General features: G+C 35.6%; 1 protein-coding gene across 1 annotated transcript in view; it reads right to left on the reverse strand.

The window, feature by feature from the left end:
• Positions 1-18604, reverse strand: part of LOC107677029 (phospholipid-transporting ATPase ID-like) — a 39135-nt gene that overhangs the window by 6830 nt on the left and 13701 nt on the right. The window contains exons 9-27 of the mRNA XM_016471810.1: positions 17368-17526; positions 17168-17256; positions 16792-16988; positions 14948-15156; positions 13360-13394; positions 13082-13250; positions 12653-12841; positions 11690-11805; positions 10499-10663; positions 10036-10147; positions 9825-9930; positions 9486-9714; positions 7238-7421; positions 4773-4996; positions 4312-4395; positions 3985-4230; positions 3688-3826; positions 2897-3027; positions 1913-2395 (exon numbers count right to left, since the gene is read on the reverse strand). Of these exons, the coding sequence (XP_016327296.1) occupies positions 1913-2395; positions 2897-3027; positions 3688-3826; positions 3985-4230; positions 4312-4395; positions 4773-4996; positions 7238-7421; positions 9486-9714; positions 9825-9930; positions 10036-10147; positions 10499-10663; positions 11690-11805; positions 12653-12841; positions 13082-13250; positions 13360-13394; positions 14948-15156; positions 16792-16988; positions 17168-17256; positions 17368-17526 (3266 nt within the window). The remainder of the gene's footprint in view (positions 1-1912; positions 2396-2896; positions 3028-3687; positions 3827-3984; positions 4231-4311; positions 4396-4772; positions 4997-7237; positions 7422-9485; positions 9715-9824; positions 9931-10035; positions 10148-10498; positions 10664-11689; positions 11806-12652; positions 12842-13081; positions 13251-13359; positions 13395-14947; positions 15157-16791; positions 16989-17167; positions 17257-17367; positions 17527-18604) is intronic.

Raw genomic sequence — 18604 nt, forward strand, 5'->3', positions numbered from 1 at the left:
TATCAGTGCTGGTACTACTAGATCTCAGTGCTGCGTTTGACACTGTCGATCATAACATACTACTAGAGAGACTGGAAAACTGGTTCAGGCTTTCTGGGATGGTAATCAAATGGTTCAGGTCATACTTAGAAGGGAGAGGTTATTATGTGAGAATAGGAGAGCATGAGTCTAAGTGGACATCTATGACATGCAGAGTCCCACAAGGCTCAATTCTTGCACCACTCCTGTTTAGACTGTATATGCTCCCACTAAGTCAAAAAATAAGAAAGAACCAAATTGCCAGATCACAGCTATGCAGATGACACCCAGATTTACCTAGCCTTATCTCCAAATGACTACAGCCCCATTGACTCCCTATCAGTGCTGGTATTACTAGATCTTAGTGCTACGTTTGACACTGTTGATCATAACATACTTCTAGAGAGACTAGAAAACTGGGTCGGGCATTCTGGGATGGTAATCAAATGGTTCAGGTCATACTTAGAAGGGAGAGGTTATTATGTGAGTATAGGAGAGCATGAGTCTAAGTGGACGTCCATGACATGCGGAGTCCCACAAGGCTCAATCCTTCCACCGCTCTTGTTTAGCCTGTATATGCTCCCACTAAGTCAAATAATGAGAAAGAACCAAATTGCCTATCACAGCTATGCTGATGATAAAGTACTTTTACTCATTTATAAATCACTCAATGGCATAGGACCTAAATACATTGCAGATATGCTTACTGAATATAAACCTAACAGACTACTCAGATCATTAGGATCGAGTCAGTTAGAAATACCAAGGGTTCACACAAAACAAGGGGAGTCCGCTTTTAGCTAATATGCCGCCCGCAGTTGGAATCAGCTTCCAGAAGAGATCAGATGTACTAATATATTAGCCACATTTAAATGCAGACTCAAAACTCATCTGTTTAGCTGTGCATTTATTGACTGTGCTACTGTGCTACGTCCGAACTGATTGCACTGTATTTTATGTATAATCATTTTCTATTTTTAACTGTTTTAAATTCATTTTAAATCAATTTCTAAATAATTTTAAAAGTTTTTAAGTTCCCTGTTTTATTGTTGTGATTTTTTTATGATTATTTTACTTCCTTTTATGTAAAGCACTTTGAATTACCATTGTGTATGAAATGTGCTATATAAATAAACTTGCCTTGCCTATATTGTGTATTAATAATTATTATTAAAAAAAACTGGGTTGTAAGATATTTATTTTTAATATTTTGAGTCTCTTATGGTTAACAAGGCTGCATTCATTTGATCAAACATACAGTATAGACAGAATATTGTGAAATATTCTAACAATTTAAAATAACAGTTTTCTATTTTAATATATTTTAAAATGTAATTTATTCCTGTGATGGCAAAGCTGATTATTATCAGTTTTGAAAACAGATTTGTGCTACTTAATGCTTTTTATGGAAACTGTGATCCATTTCTTTTCAGTATTCTTTGATGAATGAAAGTTCAAAGAATAGCAGTTATTTGAAATAGAAATGTCTTATAAATGTCTTTTCTGTCACTTTTGATCAATGTAATACTTTTGTTGAATAAACCTATTAATATATATTTTTAAACTGACTGTGAATTTTTGAACTAATGTATACATTACAGAAAAAAGAACAATATAAGCAATAATAGGGTTTTCCTAATTATTGGGGAACTGAGACCACTACTATGTACACAAGTGAGAAATGAAAGTGTTATTAATAGTTCTGCTTCCTGCCGTTTTTTCTCCTTGGGGGAAATGTTCTTTTTATGTCAATCCACAAAATTAGTTTTTGTGCTCCTACAGAATCAACCCTCTGCCCAGTGTTGTATAACAACCTATATTTGTGTATGTTTACTTGCATGCAGTTTATCTGTATACAATTTCTGCTTGAACTTGTTTTCAGATGTATATTTACCTGCACAGTTCGTGTACTACTTTCCCCAACCTCTCTTTCTGGACACCTAATAACACTGAGAGCGATATCATCAGGGCTGTGAGTGAGGACGGGTTCATTACATGCTTGTCCTGCCTCGCCTGCTGCTGAGGAAGACGTGGAAAGGGGTGGCCCTTGAGAGGAAGCGGCACTGTCTTCTCCGGTGGGCGGGGTGTTCTGTGTGTTGTTTGCGTGTTTTTTCCTGCGAAGAGTTTCGATCCAACTGCTGCTGTGGCGAGAGGCGAACGTGGCGAGAGCCAGCGAGCTCAGGCGCATATTTTTTCCTGATGTGATCAGCTCGCCGAAGCCCTCCTGATGCGCAAACGCATAACCAGAGCGTCGAGATCGGCCTCGCCCCAAGCGACCAAGAGCACTGCCACTGGCTACTCCAGCACCGCCCACTCCACGACCCACACGCCCACCAGGCTTCCGCTTTTTCTGCAGCACAAGTTGAGTGTAGCGCACCTGCAGAAAGACAGTGAGAAAATAATAAAGGGTGGGGATGAGTGTGAGGGGATAACCAGAAACTAACAAATGTGTCAAACTTACTGATGTGAAACAAATATGACCTACGCTATGAATCAGAATATGCAATAATCAACCAACCATTACTATCCAACAATCAGAATCAAAATTTCAATGATCAATGCTTGGGACCATTTAAACATTTAAAATTTATTTAAAATAAATGAATATAAATAAAGGCTCTTATCTCATATATACAGTATAATATATATATATATATATATATATATATATATATAACATGCAAAGAAACACACTTAGAACATTTGCTCAATTCTTGTTTTGTCTAAGTTTTGACTAATATAAGTCCAAGTTTTCTTTAAGCCTCGTTTTTAATGTGTGATACTGAATGTTTGATTGAACATGGATAATAACAAATTCAAAGATGGCGTGCAATTTAGGACAAACAAACTAAGGTCACACACACACACACACACTTACGGTATCTGAGAGCTGAGGTTTAAGGTCCAGTTTAAGAAAGCGGAACGCAAGGACTGGAGCAATACAGATGATGGTAGCCAGAGCAATAGTTAACCACACCACTGGCTGCCCGAGTGTGTTTCGAGCACTTCCTGTGGTTAACAAACACATGGCATGCACACAAAAACAAAAATAAGCCACACATACTCATACCACTATGTAACACACATTTGGATCAAGATAAAATACAAATAAGATATAATTTAAAATTACACAATTTAAAATCCAAATTTTTGGTATATTTACTATTCCTTGTATTTTCATTATTTATGTTAAAAGTTGATGTATTAATTTTTTAGATGACCTAATTTTCTATTTTAATATATTTTAAAATGTAATTTATTCCTGTGTTCAATAGATTGTTTGAATAGATTGACCAGTTGTGCTGATAATTATTTATTTTTGTGGAAATCATGATTTTTTTCAGGATTTTTTGATGAAAGTTCAAACAGCATTTATTTGAAATATATCTTTTTTTTGTAATGCTGTAATGTCTTTGCTGAACAAAAGAACCAGATTTCTTCAAACAATGAAAAAAAACTTACTGACCACAAACTTTTCAATGGTAGTCTATACTTAAACAATATTCATTATTTTGTTTTTTAAAAACCTGAATATGGAGTAATGCTGTCTGCATTTCCAGATGTTATAGCTGATAAGTTGTGCTTGTGACAAATACTATAAAGGCATTATCAAATGTGGGTTTCTGTTTAAGATGGTAGCCACACAGTTGGGCCAAAGTGCTGACTCACCAAGGAAATGGAACTGCTTGGGGAAGATATTGAACAGAATGCTGGAGTGCATAGCGAAGAGGATAGTGAAGTAGGTACCCAAAGAGCCCCATATAAAGAAGTGATTTATAGCCGTCCAATAACCCATGTCCAGAGCAATCTATAAACAATTAGCAAAAAGCCTGGGCTATTCAAAACTGTTCTAAAATTCATTGCTACTAGTATACACAACCTTAAACGAAAAATAACAAAATAACCGCAAACCATATCTAAATCAACAAGCACTACTTAAATGCTAATGTTTAATATTGGACTCACTTGGACGCTGACAACGATGACAAGGGCCGTTGCTGTAGTTACTGCAAAAGTTTGATAGTCTGCCAGTGGGACTCCATTGCTCTGTGTGGCATGAGAGAGAACGCCATACGGAATGAAGAAGAGAACCACAGACGTGTAGATTCCCTGTGCGATGCAGATGAAGAACTCTCGCTTGTTAAATAGCAAGTTCAGCTGACCCGGCTCATACAACTTTGGATACTCCAGACTCCTCTGTTCAGGAACATCCTGAGATATACAAGGATTGAAGTAGGAGTATAAAAGGTAAACAAAAATGATTCCGTATTTGGTGTGTTTTCTTTATCTTACCTGATCGAAGATGCCCATGGCCAACACAGGCAGGGATGTGTATACGATATTGTAGAGAGTGATGAAGTACTGGTCGTAGACAGTCTAAATGAAAGAATCACAGTAAACTGAGCCAAGGTTATGACATCACCTCATGCATGTGACACCAGTACCTCAGTACTTGTTTATATTAAAAATTGTACAACATTCAGTATTTTTAAAACTACACTTAAAGTATGGCTTAAAGTATGGAAAATCAAATATGTGATCACTGACCAGATTTTTCAATATGGAGTGTGATATTGTACGTATTGTATTGTTTGTAACGGAGTATTGTAATTTTGTAACAACATCCTGCCCAGGGACTGCAGATGCAAATTAGCTCTATAGCTAACTCTGGCACAACACTTGTGTTGTGCATGGTCCCTGTAACTAAACTAAACTAAACTAAACTTTTTAGAGCCTCTGAATACATTTTCCACCTGCGCTGAGAATCCACAGAAGAACCCGAACCAGAAGTGCACCATAGTGAAGGCAAAGTTCTTGTAGAAGAAGTAACAGAGAAAACGGCACATGCGCAGATAGGACCAGCGTCCATGCACCAGCAGAAGTCGCTGCAGGAAGCGAAACTGGGAAAAGGAGTAATCTGATGCCAGCACAGCCTGAATCCCCTCCTGACCGCTGATGCCCACGCCAATGTGAGCTGCTGCAGAAGGAGAGAAACACATAATACATTATATATATACTGTATATATATATATATATATATATATATGTATATACAGTGTATATATATATATATATTGTACATATATATGCACACATACATACATATTCATTAAATCTGTAAAAAATGATTGCATTAAATATACTGAATACCTCAAGTTAACAAGTTAACTTTGACACCCCTAAAAATGCATTGCATTCATTTTTTCCCTCATGTTTCCACCCATTTCAGGTCCCCAGACAGTCCCTAGAGCCCAGTTTGAAAACCCCTGTTCTTGGGTATCAGCTGTCTCAGTGCTGGTCAAGTTCAATTGTAGGTTAAGACAGATAAACTAATATGTAAATAATCCTTAGACTAAAACCATAGATTTGGTATTTGCTACTCTACACTGCTCAAAACTCGCGTTTGAATCGTCAGTGGCAAATTCTTTAAATATAAAAACGTACTTACAGTCTGTGAGTCAGAACAGACGGCATTGTAGTCTACTCTACCAGGATCAGGAAACCGTCCTCCATAAAATGCGCTGCACACATCTGAATATTTGGGTTGAACTGTTCTGGAACAGTGTTGTAAATACAACTTAACCACTGATTTCTAGTCGTGTCCTCTTTTGGAAGGCCAAACAAAGTAGTTTCGCTTTCACAACGAAACACAGTGTCTCCACAACATGGCGGCAGCAACAATACTACAGCGAGAATAAAAGTTACGCCTTCTTTCTTTGCGTGAACATTTGGGCGGCGTTATGCAAACCTTCCCACATCGTGACGTAGACATGTGGGGGCGTGTTAGAACGAGCCGTTTTAGGTAGGCGTGGTTGACTCTTAACTTTTATAAAGAATATCTCTTTGGATTTGAGACTTTAGTCTTTGCAACTTTACAGATCTTCTTTATGCACCAAGAGCTTGTAACACTCCAAAGAGAAAGGAAAAATTGAAATCGCATCATATGACCCCTTTAAATCAGTGAAAATTATTTGTTCTTCACACTAGTTCCACTGTCAAATAACCTGCACACACCCACAGCATCAAACAAACAGAAGATGGAACATTGTTATTACATGGGCAAGAACGTGTGTGTGTGTGTAAATATATTGAATAGGGACAGCACAGGATGGCGTAAAGAGATTTAGACATAAACCACATCCTCCACATCTCGTTCTTATCCATGTTCACAGGAGCCTTTTGAAATATAGTTGTGACAGAGTGAGAGCCCACCGACACAGTTCTAAGATATTCTGCTCAGTTAAGGGAAATGAAGCAACCACATGTAACAACAACAAACTGAACGAACTGACTGAATATCAATAATCTGGTTTCTCTGGGGCACCTTTGCATAAGCTAAAAAAACTCAGAATTGTTTTTCTTGAGCTGTTTGCCTCAAAAAGCCTTACATTTCATCCTATCATAGTTTCAAGAGTTACCACAAGAAAAGATTATGGCTGAATATTGTACATACACCACACTTTACTTGTAATATGCATCATGTATGAGCCTAACTGAATGCCTTTAAAAATTACTATAAAATAAGCTGAATATACTCAAGTTCCAAATTATACTAATAATAATTACAGTAATATATACACTACAGTTCAAAAGTTTGGGGTCAGAAAGGATTTATTTTTTGAAAAAAAAAGAGAAAAAAAATGAATGGACGCATTAAATGCATCAAGGATTCAGCGGTGATGTATTAAACAAAAATACATTTACATTGTCACAAAAATTTTCTATTTCAAATAAGTGCTATTCTTTCGAACTTTCTATTTATCAAAGAATCTTGAAAAAAAATGTATCACAGTTTCCACAAAAATATTGAGCAGTATTCAGTATATTCAGCTTTGCCATCACAAGAATAAATTACATTTTAAAATTTATTAAAATAGAAAATAGTTATTTTAAAATGTAATATTTTCCATAATATTACTGCATTATAAAAATTAAGCATAAAAGGCTTCTTTCAAAAACATTAAAGAATCTTACCAACCCCAAACAATTGAATGGTAGTGTTTTTATATAATAGTTGTTGCACAATAATAATTATAGTATATTATATTATGTTATATTATTAAGATTCTGATGGCATGTTATTTATAGCTGTAACCAATCCTAGTAATTTGACTCAGAGAACCCCAATTTTTGCACATCAAAAACAAATTGGCTGTCAAAAAGAAAGATTTATTCTCGTGGCAAAGACAAGTGTTGAACATTGCTCTCGTTCTCTTACTCTTTATCATGCTGACGTCATTGGCTCCATCTCCGATGGCGAGTGTGACAGCTTTCTTGTGTCGTTTAACCAGCTCCACCACCAGAGCTTTCTGAAGAGGAGTCACTCTGCAGCAGATCACTGCTCGACAAGCACACGCCGTCTCCAAAAACTCACGCTCCATATCTGCTTCCAAAGCATGAGCCTGGTCAACAGAGAGAGGAAAATATTTCTTAATATCTCTGTTGAAAAAAACTTGCTTTTACCAGCCTATGCTGGTTTGCTGGTCTTGACTGGTCAGTAAGCTGTGGCCAGCTGCATAAACTGCTTAGACTAGTCTTAAAGGTTAGTCATCTTTTTTTTTTTTTCTGCAAGACTGGTCATAACTTTTTGAAATCAGTTATATAAAAATAAAGACTGGTCTAATTTGAATCCAAAAAGTAAGACCGATTACCACTTGGATAACTGCTAGTTAGTCAAACTAGTTCTTAAGAAACAGTCCTAACATAGTGACTACTGTAAGTTTATGCAACTGCCACCTGGATTTAGAGGGGTTTTGGGCACCAACAACCAGCAAAACACCAGCTTGGTCAGACCAGCTTGAACCAGCTAATATCAGGGTCTTCAACCAAATGAAATGAATACCATTAATTTCATATTTAAAAACGTCATCATTCAGATTCTTTCTGAACAAAATGAGTGTTGTTACTGTCACCTAAAACTTAAAGACATTAAAAATCTTTTTTTTTTTTTAATTGAAATAGAGCTGAAATAAAATCAAATATTAAATCTAAATATTATATGAAAAACTTAAACTTAAACATGGATCAGTGGAAGACTCAATAAAAGCGTGGCATGAGGTTATTTTTTAAAGTTGATTCCACTAGAACATCTTACTTGTGTAATACATTTGAAAACTGATCAGGTCTATAAGATCTGGACCCCCTATCAGGACTATTTGGAACCACATCTTAGTCATCCTATTAAATTCTAATATAACCTCATCCTATTATATTACAGGAAGTATTATAATCTAAATAATCTGGACATTTTTAATACTATTTGTTATTAAGTTTATTATTTGCTACTTTGCTGTTTTCCCTGAACAAACTCGAAATTGCTGCTTATTAATATTTAGTAAGGTAGTTGGTATGTTTAGGTATGGGGTAGGATTAAGGGATCTAAAATATAGTCATGCAGAATAAGCTATTAATATGTGCTTTAAGTACTAATAAACAACTAATATGCTAGTAATATGCATGCTAATAAGCAACTACTTAACTGAGAATTAGTCCCTAAACTAAGGTATTACCAATGACATAATTAATTATATAATAATAATAATTATTATTATATTTAATAAATAACATATGAAAATAATATATACCATATAAAAATATAAGAAAATAATATATAATATATAAAAAAATAATATATATGATTATATTACATTGTAAAAAAAAAAAAAAAAAAAACGAAAATTAGAAATGTTGCCTTGGCAACAAACTGAAATAAATAAGATGAAATACTAAAATTACTAAAATCAAAACTGAAATAAAAATAGATCTAAACAGAATTTAAAAAACAAATCAAAATGACAATGTCACCTGACCAAACCAGAAAACAGGGCTCATCGCACTGATTTGTCAGAGAAAGTGTTAACGGCAGTATGAACTGATAGCGATATTTAATATACTTTTAAAGAAAACAACTAACCAAGCTAGTTGTTTTTATTGTTGCCATTTTATTCAATCTTAATATTTGAATGTTAATGAGAATAAGAAAAATGTCAAACTTTTAGATCTTCAGTATCTCCTTTGAAGGCATCTTGATTAAATAGTAATTTAATTAATAATAATAATAAATACTAATTCATAATAATCCTAAAATAACACTGAACTAACTAAACATAACCCTTTAACTAAACCAAAGAGCATGAATAACATTAACATTCATAACTAATTCCTTCCAGTTACACTCTTAAAAATAAAGGTGCTTCAAAAGGTTCTTCAAGCGATGCCATAGAAGAACCATTTTTGGTTCCACAAAGAACCATTCAGTCAAAGGTTCTTTAAAGAACCATCTCTTTCTTACCTTTTTATAATCTGAAGAACCTTCTTTCGCCACAAAGAACCTTTTGTGAAACAGAAAGGTTCTTCAGATGTTAAAGGTTCTTTATGGAACCATTTAGACAAAAAGGTTCTTCTATGGCATCGTGAAGCACCTTTATTTTTAAGAGTGTAGGCTCCTGAATGCTTCTCCCACCTACCAAGCTGTGTCCGCTGATGATGAGGGCGAACTCTCCACTGATTGACTCCAATAAGGAGGAGGGCGGAGCCTGAGGAGGCGAACATTTACTCTCATCAGGGATCCAGTTAGCAGCACCACCACCTCCACATCCATTTCCAAAGGCACAAGCATCACCCCGTCCCTGAGCTTCAACTTCCTTCCCTCCATCTCTGGTGCGTGCCGACTCCACCATTCGCTCTCTTGCTTTCCTAAAAAAACATAAGAGGATGAGAAAACGAAAAGGCCTTTCCTGAAAGACTTATATCTCTCATACTTCATGGGTTGATGAATTTGATGAATGGAAACATCAGCATTGTACCTCAGCTCTTCACGTACGCTTTGGACAGTGTGTCCATTAACAATGAAGATCTCTGTCATGTTATCTGTCAGCATCTTACAGGAATAACCAATATTCACTGCAGTCTCTGTCACAGAAGGAGAAAAATACACGTTAAAGTTGTAGTTGTGTTAAGTCAATGATAACAGTTGTGGCTAAGCCACATGACTTTTGATTTTGATGCAGTTCTTACCCTGTTTGTCTCCAGTAAGCACCCAGATCTTGATGTTAGCCAGTGAGAGAATGGCAATTGTCTCAGGAACCCCCTCTTGCAATTTATCTTCTATAGCTGTGTCCCCCAACAGCTGTAACAAGTATTAAATATTTCATATTATTAACAAGAAGACTAAGGAGACAAAACAAAAGGAATCAGACACACAGACACACCATCATGTCCTGTTCGATCTCCTCATAGGCTGCAGCCAGCCGGTCGTCTCTGCAGTCTGTGGCCTTATCAGCGCCGCGGAAACGCTCCAGTAAGCACCCAGATCTTGATGTTAGCCAGCGAGAGAATGGCAATTGTCTCAGGAACCCCCTCTTGCAATTTATCTTCTATAGCTGTGGCCCCCAACAGCTGTAACAAGTATTAAATATTTCATATTATTAACAAGAAGACTAAGGAGACAAAACAAAAGGAATCAGACACACAGACACACCATCATGTCCTGTTCGATCTCCTCATAGGCTGCAGCCAGCCGGTCGTCTCTGCAGTCTGTGGCCTTATCAGCGCCGCGGAAACGCTCTGCCCACGCCTCCCACTGCTCCTCAGACAGATCCCGATAGGCCACTGCGAGCGTCCGCAAGCCATCACCTGCACACTCCTACACATATCCCAACATCAGCTCATGATAATATCACTTTTTAATTTAATTATTCATGTTTTGTTTTATTTTGTTTTGAGAACCATTACATATGATAGATAAACTATTATCAAACAAAAACTTAACTTAGCATGAAAAGCTGATAGTCTATGATGGTTACTCAAGGCTGCAACAGTAAAAACAGTAATATTGTGAAATATTATTACAGTTTAAAATAACTGCTTTCCATTTTGATATATTTTAAAACATAATTTTATTCCTGTGATGTAAAGCTGAATTTTCAGCAGCCATTACTTCTACAATCTTCACTGTCACATGATTCTTCAGAAATCACTCCAATATCCTGATTTGGTTCTCAAGAAACATATAGAAACATAAACTTATTATTTTCTTAAAAAACAAACAAAAAAAACAATCGTTTTGACCCCTTAATTCACTGCATTAAAAATATTATAAATAATAATATACTTGTAATTAATATTATGTTATAATATATTTATAATTAAAATAGTATTATACAGGCTTTCTGTGCCTGATTTTACAGCATTATTTTCTCTTTATTACACAAAGGGAAACCATTCAAACCTGTTATTTGAAAAATGATTAAATAGATATTTTTCTTCATACTACAAACGTTTTGGTCTCAAACCTTTTCCCTTCGTAGTTATATCTTCTCCCCTACATAGTGATATCTTAAATTAGGCTACCTTTGCAACCCTGTCACATGCAACCACATTTTATTTACATATATATATTTTTTTATTTTATTATTCTAAATGTTTGTTTAACTGCTACAAATAACTATATCACAACAAAAGTCCCATATAATGTTTAGTTATTAGGTAAAAGTACAACTAACAGGCTTTAATTACTAGAACATCCACAAGAGGGCTCTGTTGTTTGTCTTATAAAGACAGCAGCAGCAGACTGTGGGTTCTCTTAAAGAGTAATTTAGAACTTCATACAACAGCTAAGCAAGCTAACAGTAAAAACAAAATAAACAAATCCGAAAAAGCAAACACTCACGTTGAGATGGTCTGAAGTGATATTCATTAGTTCATGGTTGCAAGAGTGCAGCCTCTCGAAAAGCACAGTGTCTGCGCCCTTACAGTACAGACGAATACGGCCCTCTGGATTCCTCACTAAAACACACACACACACACACACACACACATTAAATTACAGATTGTGCTTGTGCCTCTGCAGTGATGGGAGAAGCTCCCATTATCTCATAGTCCTAACATTATTGGACTTCTTTGCATATAATGTATCTTAAATTATGCCTTTGTTTCTTACCCAAATGGCAAAAACTAACAAGGTTTTATAAATCATAAAACAAATGATCTTAGTTTTAAGATATTTTGGATATTGTTATGGGGAAAAATTATTAACAAAACTGATAAAGAGAAAATTCTGCAGTGCACTCAATAACTCTCTCTCACTTCTCTATGTAAACATAAACCAGCTGGACATAAATGACAATATGCAAACAAAAATGAAATGGCTGCTGCAATGTAAGCACCACTTACCCGAACATAAGGGCCATAATTCAGCATTATGAGAGTGTATATGACACACACAACACTTTCTGTATTGAATTTAGCGCTAATCTTCCACTTATTTATGATGCTTGGCAGGGCAGTATTTATGCTGTATCCAGATTTCTCAGTCCTAAGGGAATTTTACCGGCTCTTTCTCTTTCGCACAGTGCTAAACCATCTGGCATTACAGCCAAAATAATGTTTAAAAACTATACACTCTGGAGTTTGCCACTGTTCACTGCACAAAAAATGTGTGTGTGTATGTACTTAGCTATAGTTTGGGCTCAAAAGTGAATAAATCTGACAAAACTTTACTTTAAAAAAAAAAAGATTTAATGTGGAGGTGTTCTCATTTTTGTGACATATTGCATATTGTGCTTTTTTACAAATATAGTCAAATGTTTTTTGTTATGTCAGTTGCAGGAATGAGAGTGTGTGCTTGTGTTACCTATGACAGACATTCTTTTGCGGATATTATTGAAGTCCAGGATGGCGAGGAGCGTGTATGTGACTGCTTTGCCGAGCTCTTGTGTGGTGACTGTGCCGGGTGTGCGAGAGCGGAACACAAAGCCAAAGTTACGTGCAGCTGTTACTAACGCCCCCTCATCTGGAGACTGAGCCTTATACACCAGCTCTCCTTCAGGAAGTGAAAGACAAGAGAGGCAATAAGCAAGGAGCACAACATGAAGGAGGACAGATAATGAGATAAAATAATCATATTACAATCCAGAATTACTGTATCATTTCCTTCTAACGATATTAAAGTCAACAGCTTCCTTAAGTAAACTTTATTTAAACTCTTCCATTGGATGAAATAGCTCTCTGAGTAAGGCAGATAATCGATAAACCTCAAAGACTGTTTGTTCCAGATCCTTACCCTCGCTCTTCTCCTCGCTCATGACCGTGTGGCAGAGAGACAAGACCCGGAAGAATTCATGCACTGCTGGTTCTCCCGCCATCACTGCCTCTAGCAGAGACTGGTCGTAGAAACAGAAGTGCCAGTCTGCTAAAGGGTTCCAAGCACTGAAGTCCAGGGGCTGGACCCTCTGAGAATGACAGATTATATTAGCTCTTTCTGAGCAACAGTAATGAAATGGCTAATAAAAATGACAACAACTTCTTTAATTCCACAAAGTGAATCTTGGATGCACTGACCTTCTGCTGAGCTCCCAGAATGTCCATCACCTCACCTGTGAAATGAGAGACAGACTTAAAATGAGATCTGTTACAAACCTAATACAATACAACATATTTATCAGTGTATGGTGTCTATACTGTTTGTCGTAAATCTGCAACTCTGCTAAAGCATTTGCATAGCTTTATAAAAATAATTTTTATTATTTCATTTACTATCATTTATTTTTAGTATTTCTATCAATTGTCTATATATATAGACTGCATTGTGTGATGGACATCGGTCATGATCATCTTCGGTGTCTCCTTTTAAAATAGACACCAAATTGTTGAAAAATCTGCTAAACCATCTTGGCATTTTTTTCTTGATTATTTCATTAATTATTATCATTTATTGTTTTACTGTTATTCATTTTGTATTTTTATTTTTAATAACTAAATTATTTTTATTATTATTAATATTATTATTGTCTATTTACTTTTTGATTGTTTATTTAAATCTCTATCACTAAATAAATAAATAAGTAGAAATTAAACAGCTTATTTAATTTTTGTTTGAACATTTTTTGAAGATTAAGCTTTCATTGACTGCTTGTTCAAAAACAAACTATTAAAAAAAAATTTCCAACAACAAAATGTACTATTATTATTATTATTATTAATATTAACATTATTGTTATCTAATTACTTTTTAATGTTTGTAGAGAGTAGAAAGAACAAATAAAACATTTAATTTTAAGCGTATTTAATTATTGTTTGACCTCTTAACGATCAACATTTTTTTGAAGGTTAAGCTTTTAATTTGTTCAAAGATAATAATAACAATAAAAAAAGATTTGAACTTTTTAAGGCTATATTTTGTACCATATACATGCAAAGTGCCAGTTGATGAATTTTATATTATAAACTGATGCGTTTTATCTGTTAAAGGGGACATCAGACGAAATTTTCACTTTTTTAGCTTTTTTGCCTTTAGTTAGAATTCTGGCATCTCTGCCAGCTCAGAAAAGCTGAAAAGAAAACACGCAACCAGTTTGTTTTGCACTGTCTGAGTCTGAAACTGTGTCCAGTGAGCTGTTTCAATTTGCAGCCGGTTTCTATGTAGATAGCCAGCTATTTGAATAAGCCCACCCTAGAGCCAAATACAGAGTCCAAGGCAGCAATTTACATGTCTCGTGTCAACACGCCCCACGGAAGAGAGGGGTGGGGTGAGCAGTAGCTCATTATCATTTAAAGAGACATGCACTGAAACAAGTCGCTGTGAACAGAGCTGTTTTTGACAAAGTAATGTGGGTGTTGTTTTACATGACCATTTGGGAATTTTAACCAAAGTATGTTTCAGACATTTCATGAAGACCCTAAAGAATCATACCAACTTGTAGAAAATGGGTATCCGATGTCCCCTTTAATTTGTTAATTTAATGTCTATTATTTAATTGATTGGTAAGCAGCTGTGTAATAAGCAAGGTAATATACAGTCAGCTGGTCATTACAATATAAATTTACAATATAATGCACATCACCATGATACAAGACTCATACATATATGATAATGGCCAGCTGCTCGCACATTATACCTTGAATATAACTGCCATGTGCTGTTTCTCACCATATGCGTGACCGTTGATGGAGCACTTGTTGAAGGTCATGATGTTCTGGGTGAGTGTTCCTGTCTTGTCACTGAAGATGTACTCCACCTGTCCCAGCTCTTCATTTAGTGTGGTGGTCCGGGCCTCTGCTGCTGTGTTACTACGGCTACAGAACATCCGCCGGTCCCAATTAATGAAATAACTGTGACCCAGGCGAATCACCTCCACACTAAAGAGATTCAGACAGATGGAAAGAGAAACAGACGGAGGGTTATCAAAACGCAAATATGACCTGCTTTTCAGTAGAAACACTTAAATTGACTGCAGACCTCTGACCACAAGGCAAACACAACAAAACAGACACACAAAAATACACAGTTTTCCTGTTATAAAGACATAGGTTATTTAGGATGCAGCTGAAACAGACAATGGCATAACAGTCCACCAGACCATTAAATGCAAGATGTAATACTGTTCATTTATAGAGACTTCACGAATCTGTCATTTAAGACTGTCATTAAAATCGGAGTTTGGGTATGTGTGTGCTGTGCCATGGTACAGTTCTTCCTGTATGAGTCTGTACCAGTCAGAGGGGGGTTATATTCACTGGACCACACAGCAGAGTTAGAGCTCATTCAGAGAGCTGGTTCAGAAAGGTTCGGTCAGGATTTTAGTGGTGTTATATGGACTATGTTATATGGGAGGTTGTTGTTATGTCAGAGAGAGAAAAAAGGGGAGTCTATGGGGTCTATCTCTTACCTGTTAGGAAAAGTCTGAAGAAACATGAAAACAACAAAATACATCAAAATAAAATAAAAAGCACAATATCAAGCATAAAATGAACTTAAGCTAGTACTTAAAAGCATCTAAATCAAAGAAGAGAAGTAGATTTTAACTGGAATTTTTAATGAATATGATACACTTTGGTGTCTCAAGACTTTTTAAGAAATGGAGCATTAGATAAACTATTATCTAAAAAAAAAAAAAAACCTAACATCAAAAGTAGCTAGTCCTAAACATATCAAATGTTTATATCCCCCCTTAAAATTCTGATTTTGGCCAGTCACAGAGGTCTTGACCTTCTAGTATCCAGCAAATAAAAACAGTATCCAGGAACTAAAATTATACAATGTTTGTTATTTTAGTATTATTTATTATTATTATTATTATTATACTATTATAGGTTTTATTAACGTTTTGAGTTAGCTTTTATTTTATTTGCTTTTTTTATGTTACTTATTTTATTAGTTTCATTTTGTGCAATTTCGTTGCTGTTTTTTTTTTTTTTTAATTATTCAGATTTAATTTACTGCATTTATTTTAGTTTTAGTTTGGTTTTAGTTTTGATTTTTTCCAGTTAGGAATTTTAATGCTTCAACTTAACCTTATTTCATTTAGCTGATAAGGCAACATTTCAAATGTACGCCTAGTTTCAGTTTTCCATCTAATATTAATATTTTTTTCTTTATTTCAGTTAACAAAATATTTTTAATAGTTTAAGTTATTGATAATAACCCTAACAGAACAAAAACATAATTTTAAGATAAACAGTTAAACTATTCGAATAATTGCTTAGTGTTGTTTATCCCTAGAAATGAAAAAAAAAAAAACAGCAAAAATATCCTAAATTGGATAACATAGTTGACAAGCTTCATATAAAATAAATAGGAAATAAAACAGCTTATATAAATTTTACATTTATGTTCAAAACATGATTTTTTTAATGTTTAGCGTTTCAGACCATTTTCTATATTTTTTTTATTATGATATTCATGGTCAGTGCCAACTGAACAGTTTTCATGGGATAATTAATCTTTCTTCCTGCGTTACAACGTTTATCTCTCCTCATCTTGCTCTCTCTCACCTGACATAGAGGGAGATGGGCACGACTGTGTTGAGGATGATGACATAGGACCAGAAAGACAGGAAGGCCAAGAACAAGAAGTTGTCCACTGGTGGGTCCCAGGGAAGGAAGCTCTGGAACAGAGCACCCACTTCTTTTTCCCAAACTGCATTTCCTATGGCCAGGATCACTCCCATACACACCAGGAACCCAAAAATCTGAGGAGGGGAAAATTACAAAACTAATTTGGACTAATTTAAGATCTTGAATTGTATACCTATTTATTTACAGTCAAACATTACTTTGCAGAGTTTATGCTGTTTATTTATTTCAGTACCTAAATCTTCAAAATTCAGCAGAGGTTTGTAAATGAGTGTGTTTGTAAACAGTTTCTCACCCACAGCACCAGTGTATTCATCAGTCTGTCTATACTGGTCCGCTTGAACTTGGTCCGTCCGCTGTTCTGCATCAGTTTGGTGTCAGGACCTGAGGTGCACCATCATAATTATGACAGGTTAAACTGAAAACTAATCACACAAACACACACACACACACACACACACACACACACACACACACACACACACACACACCAACCTGCGAAAATAACAAGGCCATAGCAGCTCTCTGTGTTGCGCAGTACACAGCCGCGAAGCAGCATGTTCTGGTTGCTGAGGAGGTATTTACAGTCTTTCCAATACAGAGTCCCGCAGAAACGGTCAAGCTTGTTGTTGGGAGGCTCACATACCACTTCTCCTGCACATACACAGCGCGAGAGATACAGGAGGAAAAAGGAGGTCACACATATTGAAAACATCAAAACAGTACCATTTTATGTAATATGTGTTATGACCAACTGTTCAGCATCCTGGGTCTCGGTACAACTTGTGAGCTTTGGAATTTTTTGTTGTTCTTTAAAAACAGGAAGCGTGGGTGGTCTGTGCTGACACAGGTTTGATGGTGTGTCTGTATGTGTGTGTGGCAGTATATTGTGTTGGGTGTTAAAGTAATGTTGCTGAGAAACTGTCCACCACATATATTACTTTCCGCACACTTTGACTGTATCTTTGGTTCTCTCTCTCTTTAGTAAACTAACTCATAGTAGGGTCAAACAGTTGTTGCACTTTTGCATTTTTAGTGCATCTATTCACTAGCCCATCATTTAATTTATTCTGACATTATTCTGCGCTGGTATAGCACTCTACATTTACATGTACATTTAGTTATTTAGCAGACGCTTTTATCCAAAGCGACTTACAAATGAGGACAATAAAAGCAGTCAAAACTAACAAAAGAGCAACAATATATAAGTGCAAATTACAAGTCTCGGTTAGCCTAACGCAGTACACGTAGCAAGGTGTGTATATATATATATATATATATATATATATTATACACACATATACACACACACACAAAGAAAAACAAGTAGATAGAACAGAAAAAATAGAAAGCTAGTGTTTTTTTGTTTTTTTTGTTTTAAATAAAAAAAGAAGATAAATATAGATAAAGTAGAATTAAAATATAATAGTTAGAGGGTCAAATAAAGGTGGAACAGATGTGTTTTTAGTCGTTTCTTGAAGATGGTTAAGGACTCAGCTGCTCGGATTGATTTGGGCAGGTCATTCCACCAGGAGGGAACAGTTAAGAAAAAGTCCCTGAAAGTGATTTTGTGCCTTTGAGATGGCACAATAATATGCCACTCACTTGCAGAACGCAAGCTTCTAGAGGGAACATAACTCTGAAGTAATGACTTTAGGTAAATGGGTGCAGAGCCAGTGGTGGTTTTGTAGGCAAACATTAATGCCTTGAATTTAATGCGAGCAGCTACTGG

The sequence above is a fragment of the Sinocyclocheilus anshuiensis genome, unplaced genomic scaffold (assembly GCF_001515605.1).
Source record: "Sinocyclocheilus anshuiensis isolate Anshui unplaced genomic scaffold, SAMN03320099.WGS_v1.1 scaffold620, whole genome shotgun sequence".
Classification (NCBI taxonomy): domain Eukaryota; kingdom Metazoa; phylum Chordata; class Actinopteri; order Cypriniformes; family Cyprinidae; genus Sinocyclocheilus; species Sinocyclocheilus anshuiensis.